Consider the following 21190-nt stretch of genomic DNA (forward strand, 5'->3'; position numbering starts at 1 on the left):
GTTTAATTTTATTTACTGCCGAGGTAGAACAAACAAGCTAAATTAGAATATTATCAAGGCTGGTGTCATTATTGTAACGGCCTACAAAAAGTCTCCATGAATTTTTGGAGGTCGCGTTAACGATACGATAATGTAGACCCGACTGTCTTGCCTTGCAACGAAATTCCCTTTTTCATAATAATAATTACAACTGTGAACATGTTTAAGTCGAAAGAAACAACAGTAAAGCAGAACACCAACAAAAAACTACACAAAGATCAGAGTTGTAATGTAGTTGTGTTCGATGGCAAATTAGCCATCAATCCATATAGAGTGAAACCGAAATTTCTCTCCTAAAGGAAATAAAAAGGCAAAAATGAAGGAGCGGAAAATTACACATCACTTACGAAAACTGCTACATGAAGACACATTTTTACGTTATGAAAATAAATTACCATAAATATAAATACTTTAAATACTTAGGTTCTTCCATTTTGCTGGTTAAAATTTCTACAACACAAAATGAGCATCTCTCTTGCGTCGAACTGTCACTGCGAACTGTTATGGCGTTAAGTACCACCTACTTGCATTATATCTATCAATTACAAATTTCTGTGTTAACGAGCACAACTAATGTTCACCAATTTATAATGGATTTATTTCGTATATTTTTGCTGTTCGCTCTTTTAAGTTTTCATATATTTGAGTGTCTATACCACCGGGCGACTATTGTAAATTCATATATTTAAACTCTCAACCTGATCTGCAATATTCGCAAGACTATGCATAGGGCTGTACAACAATTGATGGCTAAAGAAACTAATGAAGGGTACAAGTTCTATACAAACTATTAAGGAATGTTTTTCTTTTAACTTTAAACTAACTGCCATTCCCAATTTGTAATTACTTGTAAAGATAAATAAATTTACAGGTTTTATGTGGTTTTCTTTGCTCTTGCACTTCATAATATTTGAACGACTACAGTAAAATGAAAAATACTTAAAGTTTATCTGATAAGCATTTAATAACTTATATCTAAATAATTAAATTAATTTCACAATACAATATTTTTCATTCATTAACTAACTTTCATCGCATTCATTTATGATACGTGTACAACTCAAGATTTTGCACCAAATATATGCGGTTCATTTATTGTTCCTTTGCAAAATAGATATGTTGTCTCTGCACCATCCCTACTCTTATACTATTACTGTTATAAAATATAAAACGTTAACAATAGGACTGACTATGAGCTCATCGCTTTTATCAGGATGTACAATGCAAATTTCCTACTCGAATCAAATTTATTAAAAATTGTGAAAGCATATCAAAAAAGCACACTAAAAGCCATAAGTTCATATTATAAATGTTAAAAACTGGGCTTTACCCCTTTTCTATAGCTACAGATATTCTTCTGTCCTAATCTTGTGTTTTTCTTGTGGCAATTCTACTTGTCTTCATTAACATTACAGAATTTTAGTTACTTAGAATAAGTTTGTATGTGAATATGTAAAAATGTAAAACCACGATTCCATGCATTTTTCGCTCAATTTGTTATTAAGATTATTGTTTTTCTTTTGCTAGTGATACACATATTCCATGACGGTAGTGACTGTGGTTGAGAAAAGATAATAGCAGTGTTGATGGCGGTTTGCTCCTGCGCTATCGGCGCCACTGCCTTCACTATTATGCTGCTAATAGATTGCGTATATTCTTCGGTGTGTTGTCCTCGTTTAGGTGTTTTGTCGTGTAACGCAACGCATTTAGCAACGGCTCCGCCTTGATGGCTGGTTGCGCCTGGAGCAAGCGTACACAACCTTTAACGTCGACATGTGAGCCACGTGCGAATGCTCCTACCGGATGTACATGATCGTACAAAATAACAAGGCCAACCATTACTCGTAGCACCAGCAGATGTGTTTCCTCTCGCTCGATCTGCTGAAGTAATTTACTATAAAGGACAAAATGGATAATGCAATGAATTGGTGTTGAAATACTTGTGTATGTACATACGGATTTTCAAGCATTCGCAAGCATACTTTGGCCATTGTGCCAAGTGTTTCTGTCGTGTTCTCCACATCGTCAGCATTGTCGTTGACAAATTTGGACGTCGCCTCGCTGAGCACCTTAAGCATGGGTGTAGCATGTGCGTAGAAGAGGGACATACGATTAGCCAATTCCGTGCTAACCAACATGCTATTGGTCTGGTCGATGCGCTGTCGACTAACTATGCGCCGATAGTAGCTGAAATCATTCTGTATCGCAGGTGTCTTCATCTGAAATTGAAGAATGAGGTGGAATATTTGTTTTCCCGTTTTTGTTCATCCATCATCAAAGGAATTCATATTCTTATGATATTAATATAATGAAGGAGGAAAGAGGTGATGAATCTTTTTAAAGAATAAACTCATAGTATGTTATAAACAAGGATCTTGATTTGGAGTCTCAATGGACACCAATAGGTATAAATCACGATGAAAAAAATCAGAAGGTGTCGCCAATATAAGACCGCTAACCGGCTCTCGGCCAATTGGAAAGAATCAGTTAATTGGCTGACGTAACCGGGGTTATTCCAGCGGTTTGCCTGACGGCAGCTCCCTTCGCAATACAAACTACACGAACAAACAAACAAATGGAGGAGAAAACATACATTTTTGTGAAAATTCAGTGAATGGCTTGGTGATATTGGAATTTGTGAGATTTAAACTAAACAAACTAATAACACGAAGTAGCTCGTGTTAAATTGTGAAATCATCAATTAATATAATGCCTTCAAGTGCAGTTTTTTGCGTTTTTATGCGGAAGAAGCCGTGGCGAGAGAGTGTGTGTATGTGTGCCTATATGTACTTTCTTGTGTTTGGTTGTTTCCATTGGCTTCGCCTACTCTCACTCTTTGTTTTTTTATTCAGCGAATTCGGAAGGCACCTCCTGGTATTCTATTATCCTTGGTCTACGATTATGTTGCTTCGTTGCCGCCTGAACACCGACTGATTGGACGAGTGGCTGCCGATGGCCCTGTGACGTGGCAGCCGAAGTTGCTCGCACAAATTTGTTTTTCACCACAGCTGAAGGCCAAACCTGGTAATCTATCATTCAAATTAATATTCCAAGTATATCTACAAAACATATGACCCAAAGGGGACCGAATGCGACATATGGATTTCTGCTGGAGGCAACTTCACTATATAAATTATACCCTCTTACCTCAATACATAGAGCCAATTTAAACGATGACTTTTCATCCTGGATTTTTTGCACATTCTCTTTTAATGAAGTCTTTGAAAATCTTCATACGTTTACACGAAGACTTTTGCGGCTTTGCTTGCATGTTTAGGCGGACAATTTTCTTCGGCCATTCGTTCGTTGAGCGCGAGCCCAAAGTGCACTTGAATAAAAATACGAAAATGTGAAAACGCTGAAAGCGAGTTGCCAAAAAACCCCCTGAATTTCGCTGACCAATTTCCATTTTTTTTGTGGCAAAGGTTTTGGTGGCACATTTCACTTAACTGGGCCCCTCCAAATTTGATGGCACTCTCCGTTTGGCCAGTTTGGCCCCAGTTTTAGATATAACGGTATTAGAAAATATCTGCTGAGCAGATTAGAGCTCTCATTGGCAAAATTTTAGCAGAATAGCTCTAAACTGACTGAGTTATTTATTTATTTCTTTAGTCAAGCAACCATAAGCTATTTTTACAATGTTTGGCTTTATATTTGTTAGCTCAAAGTAACAATTGAACTTTAAATTAATAAATAGCAATTAAGTATTAGAGAATAGAGATAAAAGTAGTGATAGAAGTAGGGATTAAGTAAAAGAGTAGAATAGACATAAGTGTACATTTGGTATGCATACACTAAGTGGCAAAAGGGAGGTACAAGGTGAAAAGTAGAGGATACAAAAATAATTATATCAGTGACGTCGGTATAAATACGTTTTAGTTAGAAGTAGTCGAATTTTCACTGGCGTAAAGTGCTGAGTAGTTTTAGAATTTACTATCTCTATGGTACGAATATCCTCATTTTTGACATACACAATTACCTTATATTCATCGAATTTTAAGACAAACTCCAGAATTTCGGCTAGTTGTTTGACCAGTGCTTGTTGCGTCTCCAGATGTTGTGTGGGATTCAGCTTGCCACCAACCAATTGACCCAGCAATTTCGGGACAATCTTTTCCAGTTCCAGAGAATGCTCGTAACATCGTTTCAGCTTCTTCACCAAAGGCAAAACTGCATCCCAAGCTTTTTCCTGACATTTTGGTGAAGGATCAGCAATGGCTTCACGAATCTCTTTACCAGCACCCTAAAAAAATACTTCAATTACTTATAGCAAAGGTACAATTCAACTTTGAAACATAAAATAGGCATTTGCTTTATAGTTTACAATCAAATAAAAAATATTTAGTTGCTGAAACAATACCAATCGCAGAAAGAACTTTTTCAATTCTTTTCTTTTTCTTCCTTCCGCATACAAGCTGGTGCCAATTAGTAACATCAAACGAACACTTTCATTACCTTGACATGAGTAACACACACTTTTGAGAAATATTGCTCTATATCCCATGGGAGTGTGGATGAGCTGTAAACGCAACGCGTAATTGTGGGCGTAGTTTGTTTGTTTTGAAAAAAGGTATTTTAAAATTACTGGACGGGCTGTTAGGGATGGGATAATTACGATAATTCTTTCGAATTGGCAAAATCTCTTGCTGACAAACAAACTAACTGCAGAGAAACAATGAGATCTAACAGAAAATAATTTCCAAACCAGTTAGAGATAAAAATTAAAAAAAGACAAAACAGTAGTAAGATATTGAAAGGGTGTTAAGGTAGGGAAGTTGAAAAAATAGACGTCTGTATATCTTAAATGAATATAAAAATGATATGGTGACAATTATAATCAGAAGAAATTATAATGGATCTGGATTTAAAACGCTGCCTATTATAAATTATAACAAGTATATATCTGCCATCTCGTCTGAAAGAAAAACGATCAGTTATCCCTCTACAATTTTTGTCCACATCATAAAGCTTATAATTATAAATTATATCAACATTTTAATACGTTTTCCAACAAACGTATCCTAATTTATGACTTTTTCTTGTCTGTTATAAAAGGTTTATTGCCTTTTAAGCCTACTTCCGGAAAGGCTATCGGGGAACATATTTTCAACATATTACGAAAAGAGAAGAAAGCATCTGCGTATGCGTTGCGTGCTCTGGAAATCCTGGTTACTGTTTACAGTGTGAAAAAAATTACCTATAATGAATAAATATCATTTGTTCTTTAATAGTTTCATTTAGTTTTTTTATAGACATGAGGATTTTTGTTTATCTGCTCACTTGTCGATTTAGTTGAATAAGCATTTTGCTCGTTTATCGTACCATTTCTGTAATTATTATTAGTTTTTCATTGGCTTTTTGCAGAATATTTATTTACATTTATTTTATTTTAATGTCTTCTTGTATTTTGTTCATTTTATTTCACCACGCGTTCATGCGTGGTACGACCATCGTCAATAAAACTCGTCATCAGAGTCGATCACGCCCTGACGCGTAACTTTAAAAAAATAAAAATGCATGCTTGTCTTACAAAATATTAAAATATACACTAAACACAAGTTTAAAAACGTTACTAAGAATATTTTTTTTTATTCCCTAGGCCGAGCTCCTCCTCCTATTTGTGGTGTGCGTCTTAATGTTTTCCACAAATGCAATGACCTACATTTTTACGCCGCCTCCGAACGGCAGGTGGTTTTTTATGAGGAGCTTTTTCATGGCAGAAATACATTCGGAAGTTTGGTATTGCCTGCCGAGGGGTGACCGCTATTAGAAAACGCTTTCTCTTTTAATTGGTGTTTCGTGCCCGATTTGAATTAAGATCTCTATTACGGCCTTTAAAACTTTTGTTTTTTTTTTTTGAGAACACGACAAAACACGAAAAAGGGATGTTTGATTTTGCAAATTGACTTTACAGAAAATTGCAGTTTTCACAAAATAAAATTCAATCCATTAAACTTTAACTATGAGCAAGTCCTACTGTGGAGCATAGCTCACTGAAATGATAAACTCGTGCACAATTATTAGCGACAAACTAACGAAGATAGTACAGGAAATAGTAAAAACGAATGGTATTTCAAAAATGTTGGTATTCACTGATGGATGTGTCAGCCAACTCAAAAGCAAATTCATCTGAAGAATTCTAGAGCATCACAAAAGATTGAATTCCAATATATAATATTTCCAAGGTTTCAGAGTTTAAAGAGTCGAAGTTTGCGCTCCTAAAGTTTGCGAAAGTTTTTTAAATACCGATTTCAAATAAAAAAAACAACTCTAGAGAAAACGATAGAGGCACCTGCTGCTCTCCGATCTACAGATTGGGAAGTGAGCTAATTTGAATAAAATTATTACTTAAAAGACGATCTAACTAATTTAGTTAAAAAGTTAATTCCGTTAGAGGCATTGACATTAGTTGGGGTAAGAAACCCATTATCAAGAAAATTAGACCAACCAAATTTATTGAGATTGAAATCGCCTAAGATGCGGAACTCACTGCTTTCGTTATTTTCATATAGCTTAATAATATTATTTATATGAGCAGTATATACAGTGAGTCACAGTCAAAGTGAGCCACACTTCCTAGTCATCAGATTTAGTAGAAATTTGTTTAAAAATACCACAGATTGGAAAAAAGGTTTATGTGTTTTTATTGTTTGAATATTAGCTTCAATAATTCATCGATTACATGAAGAACCTTCTTTGTTTATTATAAAAAAATGAACCAAAACAAAAATAATTCACAAATCTATCTCACAGTGAAAGTGAGCCACCTTAGCTGAAGTGAACTTAAATAATTCTTTGTTGGGCCACCTTTGGCGGAAATAACGGCTTTTAGACGTCGGGACATTTATTCTAATAACTTACAGGTATATGTGGTATGAATTGCACGCCACTCGTCTTGTAAGGCATCTAAAAGACTTTGTTTTGAAGAAATGCTATGTTTCCGCAGGTTTTGGTCAAGACGGAACCATAAGTTTTCAATTATATTTATATTTGGAGACTGCGGTGGTACTTCCAATACGTGGGGGCAGTTATATAATAGATATTCCCGCGCAACAAACGACTTGTGCGTAGGATCATTGTCCTGGTAAAAATAGAAGTCGCCTTCGATCCCTAGTTTTCGACACTTGGCTTAAGATTTTGCTTCAAAACGTCTATATAAACGTATTTATCCATTATGCCTGGAATATGTTGAAGATTTCCAGTTCCACCACCTGCCATGCAGCCCCAAACCATGACGGAGCCACCGCCGTGCTTCATACTGGGAGTTAGGTTTTTCGGCTGAAACTCAGTGTTTTTTTGTCGCCGTACCATCTTCTTACCGTCAGAGCCAAATAAGTTAAATTTACTTTCGTCTGTAAAGAGAACCTACAAAAATATTATTATAGCCTCTACGTTGCATTATACCGTTATGAACCTTTTGCTAGAAACTCATATCCTTGTAGACATATTTCAGCGCAAACTCCAACCTTTTTTTTTAGATTTTTGCTGCTAATAAATGGCTTGTTTCTGGCCGTACGACCATTATAACCATGCTTTCTGAGAACTCTTCTTACAGTTTCGGGGTTAACGTGGATATTTAGCTACTCCTCAACCATCTTCGTCAATTTTGGAGCACTAAAGCGATGTATGATGTGCTGGACAGTTCCTCGACTTTTATTCACATATTCCGCAATTTTTCTTTGGGATTTTCCTTTTTTAAAAAGATCAATTACTAACTGTCTAATTTCAACACTTGTTTGTCGACCCATCTTTATAACCCGCTTGATAATAAACAACTAAAACACTAAGAATAAGATGCAAACGAAAATTAATATCCAAAAATACATATCCCGTTATTTTAAAAGAAACAATGTTAGGTGGCTCACTTTGAGTGTGACGTTAGTTTGTACGTTTGTTTTTGTTCTTCATTATTACTCTTACTTCGGCCGCAAACAAACAGAAAAAATACAGTTAGATTACACAAGCATGCTCACTTCATAAAGTTGACAAAAAATAATGGGTGTTTGAAAGTATTTACAAAAGTTGTTCAAACAAATATCTCCAAGGAATTGGTGGCTCACTTTGACTGTGACTCGATATGTTGAGGTCACCGTTTCCAAAAGTGGCCTCTTCTCACTTTTTCGGCTGGACATAAGGACTGCTTTGGTCTTTTGTTACGCTAATTCTAACTTATTTTATGCTGGCTAAGATTGCAAGCTTAGGATCGCATGACGGGTGTTGCGGGTATCACTTAAATTTTTAGCCGTGGCCACTCCCGCAACGTCGTCGGCGAAGCCACCCGTTCTTTCGACCTTTTTTCGTCTCTTTGATGTACTGTACCATCGAATTCTCCTCAGGTATGTGGATACACCAATTTCGTTGTAGTGGGTCTAAAATTATTTCCCAGTTTGCAGAGTTAAATGCATTTCTGACGTCTAGGGTGATAACAATCAAGCAGTACTCTTTGGCCCCATTTAGCCAACGGTTACCGCTGATTGTATTCGTTGCAAGCAGGATTGCTGAAGAGACTTCATCTAACGTTGGCTTCCCCTTTCTAAATCTGAATTGATTTTCAGACAGGCCTCCGTTTGCTACGAGATGGAATATAAGTTGGGTGTATAAAATTTTTTTCAAAAACTCGGAATATACAGAGCCGAGTTGATGAAGTAGAGTTTTACATTTTATAAGATTATTATAATTAAAGAACGAAAGGTACTTTTAACAGCGGTACTGTGCTCAAAATGATTGAGCGAGATCGTCATTTCACATACCATGAGATTGAGGCATCCTTGATCAGTATGACGAGTATCAATGCGTTGTTGTAAAAAAGGTGTGTTCATTGTGGACCACACACAATTTGAAAAATTGCCTGGAAACGCAACTAGACAAAATGCTTCGAAAATCGGGTCAAACGAATGGAAAGGTGTAAGGCCCAAAATATACCTTGCAGCCCTGGTAGCACAAACAGGTATACATACATACAACCCTCTAAAATTAGTGAAAACCAAAACTATACATTGGCAAAGTGAAGGATGAATAAATTTAAATGCATAGTCAGTAAGCTGACCCCTGTATACTTCAAATTTTTCTAACTGTTTAAAAAGTTTAAAACTTTGATGAACACTTTTTTTACGAAACTTTAGTGCCTGGTTTCTCCAATTATTTTTGAGATTTCTTATTTTTTGAAGTTTTGCAATGTTAGGTTGGGGTGATGAGCTTTTTATTACTAAAATCAATTAAGAACAACTGAGGCATACACAAATTTCGGTTTATTTTTCTCCAACAGCTTGCCATAGTTTATATATTATACAATATATTTGCTTTCCACGAATGACAGAGAACGGCAAGAATGGTAAACATTTGTTTTTGATTGCCTTCAACCAATCAGAACCAAGCAAAAAGTCAAATGTCGCGTCATGGTAAAATAAAGGTCAAAGGAAATGCGTAATCGTTTATGCTTCTTTTCAAGGTTTCAAACTTTTAAAAAAAATTTAAAGTACACCCGGAAAATTTTTAAAAATCCTGACTAAAAAGTTTGAAATTTTTATATACATAGTTTTTATAAAATTTAAATAAATAGCCAAGAATTTGCAATAGGTCACTGCTCTTATTGTGAACACAGGTACATGTGCATACAATCTTTATTATTAAAAAAAGCTTTTGGGCTTCGAATCCGGGCCAGCCGAATGGTGCTTACGCACAAATCCAGTGGACTATGGCATCCGACTCCCTGTATATGGCCAATACACATCTCAAATATAATAATTGGCAAAAAGGAGTCCACATTATTTGCATCGATAATAACCTATCAGGGACTGACTACTAAGTGGCAAGCGACTTATGAATTTGGAGCATAGGGAATATATTCTAAGCTATGGTGAATCTTAATTTTTCCATTATAATAATTTATTTCTATTCCTAGTTTTCAATGAAGTTATACATTCAAAACTGGCAAAAACACTTAACATAATGACATATAGGTTCATATGTAAGTGTATCTTAAGACATGACATTTGAAAAAAATTGTCGACGCATGGCAAATTGTCGACCCCTCTCAATTTCTCTTACGCGTATTTTGAACTAAATGGGGACACATTTTTACTTGTTGCGACTTAGTATTTAATATACATATGTACGTATGCATGTAAACAGCAACCAAATTTTAAAATCATGATTGACTGAAATTACACAATGACCACCGGATGTGGTCATTCATATTAGGGAAAGGCACTCGAGCGAAGCAAGTGTCAATTGTAAACGGTACTCGTGCTCGATAGAATTGGAATTCATTTCACCATATTTACCGCACTAAATATTCGGAAACGACACGCAAACGAAAACTTGGACACAGCCGACACGGGCAAACAGAAAAGAAACAAGCAGCAAGTTGGAAAATCTGAAATACTGACCAAATTTAGATAAAAATTACTTATTTCTTGTGTGTCGCACAGTTTTTTATTTATTATTTCTGTATGCTGTTCATATACCTCATACATATGTACATATGTATGTATATATATATTTACTGTGGCTTGCAATACTGTTCACTTTTTTTACCTTTTAAAGGACGTGTCCAATTTTTTGGTTTTCGGCCGATGTCTTCTTATAACAATAATGATTTTAAGATGATCATTTCAAGTTCAGCGAATTTTCCATACCTTGTTTGCGTTTACAGCCGCGTTGCATTTCTAAAATCGCCGGTTTTTTAGGAGCTTGCTTCCTCCAGATAATTTCATGTCATTCACGCGAAAAGGAATTCTACGCAAAAATACGGTGGATTGCGTAGCCGGAGTCGGACTAATGAGGGTTATTTTTTTGAATATGACATCCGGAATATGTCCGCTGCGGCTAAGATTTACATAGTTCATTCGATCAGTCCAATTTTTGACTACTTTTTCCAATTAATCTGGCCTTGACCCCATTTAGACTGAATATTGTAATAAGTCGATTGTTGGAACCAAATGTCGTCGATGTTTAATTTTTAGAAACAAGAACTCAGTAAGCATAGCTCTATAGCGATCGCCCTTCGTCGTAAGGGCAGCTCCTTCCTCATTTCCAAAAAAAAAGACCGATCGTATGAACCAGTGCTTTATGAACTTCGCGAACAGATTTATTTTTTCCACAATTTGGAAGAGTTATTCCGGCGTTAAACGATTCATGAGACTTGCCAAACCTTACTGAACAGAAATGTCAACACAGTTTGCCATTCTCAGCTATCAAACCATAGTTCACGCGATATTTCCACTTTTTTTATAAGAAATTTTAATACCCCTTATTATAGATTTTAACTTATATACTAGAAAAAAATTCCTTTCTTAATATGCTGAATTTTCCTGGAACTGCACGTCTTCGATGGCACAAGCCTGCATTTGTGCCTGTTGTTGGATATTGGCAAGTAGTTTTTCATAGAATTGTTAGGTTAGAATTTTGAGAAAATGGGGAATGGAACTCTATAAATCAGGATTTTAGGGATTTTTGAAAATTCGACGGGCTGAAACTGATGAGCTGAGAACTTTTCGGAGTACTTAACTCAAAACTAACTGCAGTTTACCATTAGGAAGCATTATTTCAAACAACAAGTCAGATTAGCTGTCGGATTGAATTTTTGACAGACTGTGATTATAACGATAGTCAAAACTGATTACTTCTATGTCTCACTGTAAAAGCTTTTATTTGAATGTAAGTACGCGTATATAAAACAAAGCATGTGAAATAATTTAAAATCAAAATGCTCTCAACTTGTCTGGCACACGAGTTTTGCTAAAATAATACGGGGGTTAAGTTACAAGTTTTGAGATATACAAATAAAATATAATATTTTTACGAGTAATCGAAACTGGATTGCGGCCGGCGTAGCTGAATGGGTTGGAAGTGCACGGGTGCATGGAGCCCCGGCCACGAAATACCAATCGATAGAATATGTTTTTTTCTAATAACGGTCGCTCCTCGACAGATAATGGCAAGCCTTCGAGTGCATTCCTGCCATTAAAAAGCTCTTCATAAAAAAAAAACTCCGGTTCAGAGGCGGCATAAAACTTAACGGCTCTCCACGACCCATCACGTACCCATGCTATTTTTAATGTATAGCCAGTCAATCTCATGAATCATCAAATGACGCTCTTGCCATTTAAATTCACACGCAGCATCGATTATTATTATTTTTTGTTTAATACAACATTCTGTAGATAAATGAAACAACGATTGTAATCGGAAAACGACCGAAACACGGGGTTCGAGATGGTGCTTAATCACCAAAAATCGAAGTTGTTCGGTCACTGTTGTTGGATTTATCCATGTCGAAAGTCACCGCACGAAAGTGTTCGCGATTTAAATCCATTTTGTCTCGAGTACCTGTGAGCAACACAAACAACACTCGTATGACAAAACGTTCTGAGTACGATTGTATTCTACGCCAAAATTTTCATAGTTACATATTCGCGTACTTAAAATATTCACATTGCCATTTCTTAAAACTGAAATAGCAACTACGCATGACAAGCACACTACTGAAGTACTAAAATATTTAAGTGTTTGCCTTTTCTCTACGTTGGTATGTAAGTGAAAATTAACTCGCGATGTACACTGGTCTCCAATTTACAATTCTTCGAATTGATTTGCACAGCGTACAGGGTCGGACAAAACGAAAGCACGAGGTCTGCCTTGTAAACGATACTTAAAAAAATTTGCGCTTTTTAAATTGGTTTATTATATTAAAAAAATAACTTAAAATAAACATATATCAGCATTTTAATAAGACCGTAATTTACAAAAACTTGGGATAAGGTGTAAAGAAAACCTCGATTTTAATCACAGTTGCTATAGGAAACTGTAATTTTATTCCACAAACATAAGGAAAAATTTACAGCACAGAAGTATGCGACAATGCGACCAAAAATAAGGGGCTTTTAGAGGGCGTTGATTACGAATCTGGAGTTAGTTTTTCAAAATTCAAAAATAATCATCCGTTGGGGCAACGCATTTGACTGATGTGGGGTGTAAAACGTACCGTGATGCCACAAACAAAGTAAGCCCACATATAAACAAAAAAACAGATGTTTTTGCTTTACTGAAACCAAATATTATGCTTGGTCAAGTACAAAGAGATTGTCATGCTTATTGAACCGGAGGAGAGGTGGTCAAGTGGTAGTCGTAGATGGTGGGTGCGACTATAACTTCGGGATCGAGACACACATGAACTTTTCAGAACAAAATTTAGATTTACTGAAAAAAAATAGCAAATATATCAGAATATGTACAGAACCAAATTTTCGGTGAAAGAAAATGTTACCAAAAATTCAAATCGACCATCCATTCATAACGAATTTCGAACAGCTAGCCAAACTATAGTCATTTGGCCCATGGAGAGAGCAAACAGTTTTATTATTAACTGTTTAAAAGTGGGATTTTCACTACATATATTCCACTATAATAGTATCAGTTGGAGCACCTTACGAGGCGTAAGAAGGATGATGACGTATGGAAGGATGAATGCATGCTGGTTGATTAGTATTTAAGGGGACAGATACCTGTAAATGGCCATATTTTCCCTGATTTTTATTAAAACTATTTAAAATGAAGAAGTCAATATATTTTTTCCAAAATTGGCATACAGTTTAATTATACATTAAAGTAATATAAAATTTCTTTTTTTATTTTAATCATTTAAAATGGCGGATGTACACTCAATTCTTCCAGGAAGGTCGCAGAGGGGCTTCTCAACCGGCGGGCATTGTAGCATCAGCGTCAGTGACCTGAATACAAAAAACCAAACATTTTTTTGAATTAAAAACAAATGGAAAAAAAAATTCCCGGAATAAAACGCTTAAAAAAAGAAGTTTGGTTCGAATTTTATTTTTGGGGCGAAATTTATTTTTCGAAAAATTTTCGAAAACATAAATTCACATAGAAAGTAATATCATAAAAAAGATGTGTGCAAAATTTCAGGGAAATCGGTCAATAACTTTTCGAGTTATCGTGTACGCCAATTCGAAAAATATAGTTTTGAGAAAAACGCGTCTAAAATCGGCAACGCAACTATGTATACCTCTCCCAGCGCTCGAACGCAAAGAATAGAGACGTCACGGTTGACTATCTATAATATAAGAAATATAGTACTTAAATTTACGTTATAAAATTTTTTGCCATATTCTTGAATGATTATATTAACATTTTATGAAAAAAAAATTTTTTCGAAATTTTACAGGTATCTGTCCTCTTTAATGTGCTCTGCCCAATCCATAAGGGTTATTCTGCAATCTGTGCCAAGTACCAGAGAATTAGTCTTCTAAATATTGCATTTAAGGTTCTAACGAGCGTTGTTTGCGAAAGACTGAAGCCGACCAACAACCAACTGATTAGACCTTATCAGTGCGGCTATAGGCCTGAAAGATCCATGAAGACCCAAGGAGAATCGACACACACCGTCTTTTCGTCGATTTTATAGCCGCATTTGTCAGCACGCAAATGAGTTGCCTATATTTTGCGATGCCTGAATTTGGTTTCCCGCAAAACTGAATCGCTCAAGCACCATCTAAAGGGTTTTCCAATAACAGGTGTTATTTTTGATTTAATACCTTGTGACTTTTTTCTTTGGGGCCACGTGAAAGAGAAGGCCTACGCCAACAGCCCAGGGTCGATTCAAGACCTCAAAGATGGAATTCGTGAGGCTATCGAGGACATAGGGCAGCCACTTTGCAATTCGGTTATGGAAAATTTCATGGAAAGGATATTGCCCTGTAAGCGTGGTCGTGGTGGTCATTTGCCAGATATTATTTTCCACTATTAACGGCATACCTTCCTCTTTATAATGAAATAAACATCCGATCATTTATATTAAAATTATATTTCTATTAAAAAATAGCAAATTTCTTTGAATATCAAAATACCACCTCTTATTGGAAAACCTTTTATTATAAGGGCGTACAATTGCTGGTTTACACTGGTATTTACATCATGTGGAGAACGATTTGGCTTCACTTGGTGCGTCCAACTGGCGCCGGTTAGCATGACTTTAGAAATGACTGGCGCGCCTTGTAATGAAGGTAGTTTTATAGACTTTAAAGTGACTTAACATCAAAGAGCGGTTGGAACTAAATGCATAATATCAAAAATATAAATGCGCCATTAAGATTATATACGTGAATAAATGAAAATGAGGTTTGCATGGCGTAGCCTCCTAATTTGGTGCCAGCCCTCGTATCTTAGCCTTAGCTCTTCACTACGAAACTTTGCCTTGATGGTGTTTTATCCCATAGCAAGAAAGGGTTCGGGTCTTATTAAAAACGCGGCCGTAGCCTCTCCAGGTGATAAATCCACTACTTTGTTCCTAGTTATATCTAGCGGGACATAGGGCACCAACAACCCCTACGCGCCATCTCATCCGATTACTATTATTCGGCTATTCCTATCCAATAATGGGGGATAGATCCTCTGACAATACGCTTGGAGGCTGCTTCCAAAAATAATAGTTATCATTCGAAATATAAAAAAGCTTGAACATATTTATACACCAACAACAATCAAAAGCAAAATACTTTTGTGCGGAATTAATTCTGATTTCGTTGAATTATTTATGTAATATTAACCTTTCATTTTAATAACTTGTAAAATAATGTATAAATAAATTATAAGAAAGTAAAAAAAATAGATTTACTTAATCCCCTCGCATGCAAAATACTTATGTGACCCACTGTATGTATTCTGTACACCGTAGACTTTTAGGGTTAAATGCATAACTTGTTTGTATCCATTCTAGCTAGGGCAATCGACTGAGACTATCAATGCGTGCCAGCTGACGTCATTCGTTTACCGAAGACCATTATGTTGTTTAATTAAATATTTTCTGATTAATCGCTATTCTGCATGGAGCGAGAGAATTGATGACTCCGCTCAGCCTATATGTGCATACACAGTTGTATGTGTGTACATAAGAGTATATGACATACATGCATATGTATGTATTTCCAAACATAGGTTCTAAGCAAGGGATTATATTTACGAATAAATATTGAGTGTATACAAGTTTGCAAGCTTACCTTATACACTTGAATTTCCTCCAGTACGATCTCTGATTCCTTTAGAACACGCTCCACTTCGTCGAATATCTCACGCTCAGTATCTGTCGGCGCCGCGTTTTCAAAGTCTAAAAACACATCGTAGGATTTAGCTGCGCAACAGTTTGAATCATCGCGTGCCAATAAACTCAATAACTTTCCCATTTTTCGTTGAGAATTAACTGCTACGACTTTTTTCTGTATCGAAGCAGATACTTCTGTTACCGTTTTCCGTTTACCGTTTTTTTCTTTTGTTTTATTCTAATTCACTTATTTCTCTAATACTGCGTAATAAAATTTTATTTTATTCATTTATTTTTGGGTTTATCTGCTGAGGTTCCACTCCGCTGCATAAAATTGAATATTCACAAATTCAACGTTTAATCATTAGAAGAAATACATATATGTATGTATATATTATATGTAATTACTCGAATCATATACATTTAAGCAAACATAACTGTATGAAAGTATTTAATGGTTTGTGTAATCGTCGTTGAAAGTAGAAAATTTAGTACGAAATAATAGCAGGGGCACATAGTCGAAATTTCTATCGATGAAAAAATATCTCAGAACAAGATGTTTATTTGTTTTGTTTGTTAGTGTTTAAGTTTATAAGAAAAACAATTATCAACGAAAAATACAGTACTCCATATTTTATAGAAATTATCATGAGTGAAAAGAAACATTTTGATTTTGATTAAAAATTGCAGTAGGCGGCGAATTACTTCAAAAATAGATATTAAAACAATCAATTCATTTCACTATATAACACGAAATTAATCTTAAATAAATTATATTTCGTCAAATGACCCTTGTTGGCGAGTACTACTGCGCACCTACGATACATAGTCCATGAAACGCCTACACCTCTCGACGGGCATGACCGTTCACGCTTTTCTTATAGTCTCCCAGAGCTCTGCGATTCGCTTTGCAACTTCTTTGACAAGTGCCTAAAATTTTTATATGGGACTAAGGTCCGGTGCCTGACTCGGTTAGCTCATGACCTCAACCCCTTTAAAACGAACCAATTCCTTGCCAACTTGTTGGTATGCTTTGAGTCGTTGTCTTGCATATACACCTATTTCAGAGACATCTTTCACTCCCTATATTATTATCTCCTTTATCTCCAGGTACAACTTGGCATCCATAAACAATTCGGGCATAATTTAAAAAATCAACGGAATTTTGTAATCTCTTGAAACGTGCACTTTGTCATACTAAAATTCAATGGGTTATAAAACTGCATACCTAAAAAGATCCTTGTTAAAAAGCTGAAAGTTTTCATGAAATAAAAAAAAATTACAAAGTTTGGAACTTAGCGTTATATAGTTTTTGTTGTAGTGTGAACTATGTTTTTGTTATTTAAAAAAAAAATAGTTGAATAATTTTGCAACGGAGTGTAATTGAGAAGAAATCGTTTTCGTACAAATTAATATCAGTTAGGGAGAGTATTTGACTGGCATATGTATGTGAATCTAATACAATGGAATTAAAGCCGTACCTATTTAGCCAATGATAATAACTTGTATTATTTGGGTAAAGGTGTAGCTTATGCAAAAAATTACATCTACGGCATCTTCCAAGCATTGTTAGCGATGATCCCATAGGTGGTTATTCTTTCCACACTTTACCGTATGAGCATTTGCACATAAAATATCCTAATGTTTCCCGATTATTTTCTTGTTAGGCGGGATGTGCTCCTCTATACATACATAATGTATCTGCTGTATGAGCAAAGGCATAGGAGAAGAAAACAGAAAATACAACGAAACTGAATAAAAAGAAAATGGAATGAATTACGTGGGGGGCGCAATATCTTTTATATAGAATTATTACGAATGTACTGTCATGTCTTCATATATAGAATGCACATATATCTACCTATTTATGTAGGAAGACCCAGGCTTAAATGTGATGGCAAACAATTTTTATCTACTATCTTTTACGCCTCATGTTAAAAATGTATATTATTATAAATACACATAAGTCTACACATGTTAAGGGAATTGCGAGTTATAGCTGCCAGCTTGCTGTCATCCCGGAATGAATCACACACAACGAAACGTACAATACTATCAAGATAGAGACATACTGTAAGCCACTTCTTCCATCTGAATGTTTTGAATTAATTTATAGTCACCGTTTTTATTTTTAATTCAATAGTTCTCGTCAAGATATCGTCACTTAAGTATTTTCCCACTTCAATCCACTTTTATCTTTTGCACGTTTTTCGCTTTGATTTTTCCGTAGTTTATTCCCTATTTTCTTTTCCCTTGCTATTCCCCTACAGGAGGGAATGGACAACAAATAGAAATTCTGGTGATTAATATCGTTTCATTACTTAATTTCGCTTTCCAACTTGAATTTATAGCATTGCTGCAATTTTGCAATTTTTCCGTGGTATCACAAACAATTTCACTCCCTCTGGGTCTCTTTATCAATACATCACACCACTACTCTTTTCCCTTCTTTACATTCCCTTTGTTGCACATTGATTAAAACTCGTTATCTTGCACTGTGCCAATGATAGAATACATTCTCTACATAGTGGCATTGTGCATACTTATGTCATACACACATATTTTATATCCGCATTCACTTTTATATTTCTGTATATTTTTCAGAACAAATCATGCAAAAATCTAACCGCTCATAAAATAATATTCAATAAATCAACCCAGTCGGTTCGCCGCAAAAAATTAACTAATGAAATGCGCCGAATTCGAACATACGAAATTTACCAGGGTTGTATGCTAACTCGTATTTTTAATACGTTCGTTTCAAGGTGGATTTAATAAATTCGCCCTGGTTCGTTTCAACAGCGGACAGAAGAAGAAGATATCAGCTTTCGCCGCAGTTTTGACAATTGTCTTTAAAGGTTTCCTTTATTCCGCCTCTATTATCTTTGATTTTCGCATTTTACTATTTGCTGGAGGTCCTTCCAAATATACATATAATTGTATCGTTTCCACTTTTCGAAATCTAAAAGTTTATAAGAATTGATATTTGTGTCGAGAAGAAACGATGGAGCAAGAGAATAAAAATCAATTGGACGATGTGCAGCGGCAGATATTTGATAGAATCTCCAAAAACGATGTTGATGGTTTCCAGCAGCTGATAACCCAACTGAAGGGATGTGTGGATTTTGTGGATGGTGATGGAATGACTCCTCTTCAGCATGCTTGTTGCAAAGGTAATAAAGAGGCTGTACAGACACTATTAGATATGGTAAGTCCAATAGGTTACAAATGCAGCACGTGCTAACCTCTTTATGTTTTAGGGAGCTGATATAAATTTTAATAAACACGGCGCTGACTACACGCCACTACATTTCGCGGCTCTATCAGGCAACATGGAAGTATGCCGCCTTATTCTAGATGCTGGCATAAACCCAAGCAGTTTGAACAGCGTCTCACGAACGGCATCACAGATGGCAGCTTTTGTTGGCAATCATTCTTGCGTGGAGACTATCAACAATTATGTTCCACGCAAAACTCTAGAGTACTACACACGACCACAAGGCCAACATAAAGAACCGCTAATACCCCCTGGGCTGTTGGATGCATTTCATCATTTTGTTATAGAAATTAATTTACATCCAGTACGTATTGCACTTAATTTACAGTCATTAGGTCTGCTCAAAAGCTTGCCGGGATTAAAGAAAGCATTAGAATACATGTGCGAAAAGGAGATGAAGAAGCCCAATGATGTGAATGAACTAATGGCTTTTAAGTTTCACTATCTGCGTTGGATTGTGTCAGAATTAATGCGCTGTGACGAACAGTGTAAAGCACAACGTAAGGAAAAATCTTCTGAAGGTGATGCTGGAAAACACGACTTTGTGGAATTATTTATAAAACGAGTTCTAAAAGAGAATAAAATTGGACAATTGGACTACTTAGAGTTTACTCTACGCGAATGTGTGAGAGAATTTCCTTTCAGGGAATGTACTGTGTTTCGGCAAGTTGTTTCTCAACTGGCAGCCAAGGATCCTCAACCGGCATTACTGGTATTTCGCAATGCTATTAACGGCCATCGCGGCTTTGGGGTAATTCATATGATTAAAAAACACCATATTTACTATAGTAAAAGTAAATTTTTCCCTTATATGTCTAGGATGAGACATCATATTGCAGCTCGTGTGGAAATGAAAAACCCGACAAGAAATGCTCAAAGTGCAAACAAGTAAAATATTGCGATCGAGAGTGTCAGCGTTTACACTGGTTCATGCACAAAAAGACCTGCGCCAGACCTACCTCTAATGCGTCTGCTTCAACTAGCACTTCAGCCGCGAAGGAGGCAATCGATACAATTGAATTACAAGAGGAATTGTCAAAAATTACCAGCAGCTAAGGAGATCTGTCCATAAGCGACAAATGAAGATTTTTGGTACCTTCACCCGTTCGTATTCAGCCCATCAAAATAGAGCATATAGCTGTATAGATTTGACATACCAGACTATCTCTAAATTAAATAAGTGTCCAGTTTATAGAGTCAAATAAAAAAATTTAAATATAAAACAAGTAGAGTTTTGCATTGTCAAAAATTAATAGAAATGTATGAAAGTTGGACAAATTGGAGCTTGATCGCTCTTAATATGCTTCAAAGTTCTATTTGACAGCTAATTGCCGAACATTGGCATTTCAATTCTCGCGTTGTTATGAATGTTTTCACTTGTATTTGCCATTTCCAACAGTAATCGTAAATTTTAAGTAAACTAATTCATTAATATAATTTACTTACTCTTTAATTAGAGTTTGTCATTCATTTTACTGATAGCGTTCAAAGTCGCCATTCGGCCATAGAAGCTTTCAAAGTAAAGCAAAACAAAACCAGCAGAGCTATAGTGTATTAGACCAGTTCTTTCAGTTCCGTTTTGCATTTGCGGACTGACGGAAGACAACGTAGGGAAGACACAAAATAAGGCGTTTTCAAAAAATCAGAGCCCTGCACCCGGAAATTACAGAATAGGGGGCAAATTCAAACAAGGAAATACTGTGGCTACATGCCGAATACGCAGTTTTTTCACATTTCATTTAAATTAAAATATGTAACGCACGGAGACAATTAGAGCGCATCGTTATTTGTCACGCTTTTATTTAACACAATATCGATTT

The 21190-nt window shown here is 35.7% G+C and overlaps 2 protein-coding genes across 8 annotated transcripts; one reads left to right on the top strand and one right to left on the bottom strand.

Moving 5' to 3' along the window:
• Positions 1–610: 610 nt before the first annotated feature.
• Positions 611–18758, bottom strand: LOC129240797 (CYFIP-related Rac1 interactor B). Of its 7 annotated transcripts, XM_054876791.1 has the most exons (6): positions 18214–18758; positions 17955–18145; positions 16053–16417; positions 4019–4282; positions 1996–2258; positions 611–1933 (listed from the first exon to the last, which is right to left on the bottom strand). In XM_054876791.1, the coding sequence occupies exons 3-6, from the start codon at positions 16233–16235 to the stop codon at positions 1669–1671; spliced, it is 975 nt and encodes a 324-aa protein (XP_054732766.1). In that variant the 5' UTR covers positions 16236–16417; positions 17955–18145; positions 18214–18758; the 3' UTR covers positions 611–1668. The 7 variants fall into 7 exon arrangements, with proteins under 7 accessions (XP_054732766.1, XP_054732769.1, XP_054732768.1 ...); XM_054876794.1 differs by lacking the exon at positions 17955–18145 and having other exon boundaries at positions 18652–18758; XM_054876793.1 differs by lacking the exon at positions 17955–18145 and having other exon boundaries at positions 18637–18758.
• A 164-nt stretch (positions 18759–18922) lies between these two features.
• Positions 18923–20601, top strand: LOC129242651 (ankyrin repeat and MYND domain-containing protein 2). Its single transcript, XM_054879421.1, has 3 exons — positions 18923–19301; positions 19354–20121; positions 20190–20601. Exons 1-3 carry the CDS (start codon positions 19098–19100, stop codon positions 20424–20426), a joined length of 1209 nt encoding a protein of 402 aa, XP_054735396.1. The 5' UTR covers positions 18923–19097; the 3' UTR covers positions 20427–20601.
• Positions 20602–21190: the final 589 nt, after the last annotated feature.

The sequence above is a fragment of the Anastrepha obliqua genome, chromosome 3 (genome assembly GCF_027943255.1).
Source record: "Anastrepha obliqua isolate idAnaObli1 chromosome 3, idAnaObli1_1.0, whole genome shotgun sequence".
In the NCBI taxonomy this organism is placed as follows: Eukaryota; Metazoa; Arthropoda; class Insecta; order Diptera; family Tephritidae; genus Anastrepha; species Anastrepha obliqua.

Excerpts from the sequence above, each read along its gene's own strand:
- LOC129242651 (XM_054879421.1), top strand. The coding sequence starts at position 19,098 with ATGGAGCAAGAGAATAAAAATCAATTGGACGATGTGCAGCGGCAGATA. Across the intron at positions 19,302-19,353 it reads TACAGACACTATTAGATATG|GGAGCTGATATAAATTTTAA; the intron begins GTAAGTCCAATA and ends TTTATGTTTTAG. Across the intron at positions 20,122-20,189 it reads ACGGCCATCGCGGCTTTGGG|GATGAGACATCATATTGCAG; the intron begins GTAATTCATATG and ends TTATATGTCTAG.
- LOC129240797 (XM_054876794.1), bottom strand. The coding sequence starts at position 16,235 with ATGGGAAAGTTATTGAGTTTATTGGCACGCGATGATTCAAACTGTTGC. Across the intron at positions 2,259-4,018 it reads TAAAATTCGATGAATATAAG|ATGAAGACACCTGCGATACA; the intron begins GTAATTGTGTAT and ends CTTCAATTTCAG. Across the intron at positions 1,934-1,995 it reads TTGCGAATGCTTGAAAATCC|TAAATTACTTCAGCAGATCG; the intron begins GTATGTACATAC and ends TGTCCTTTATAG.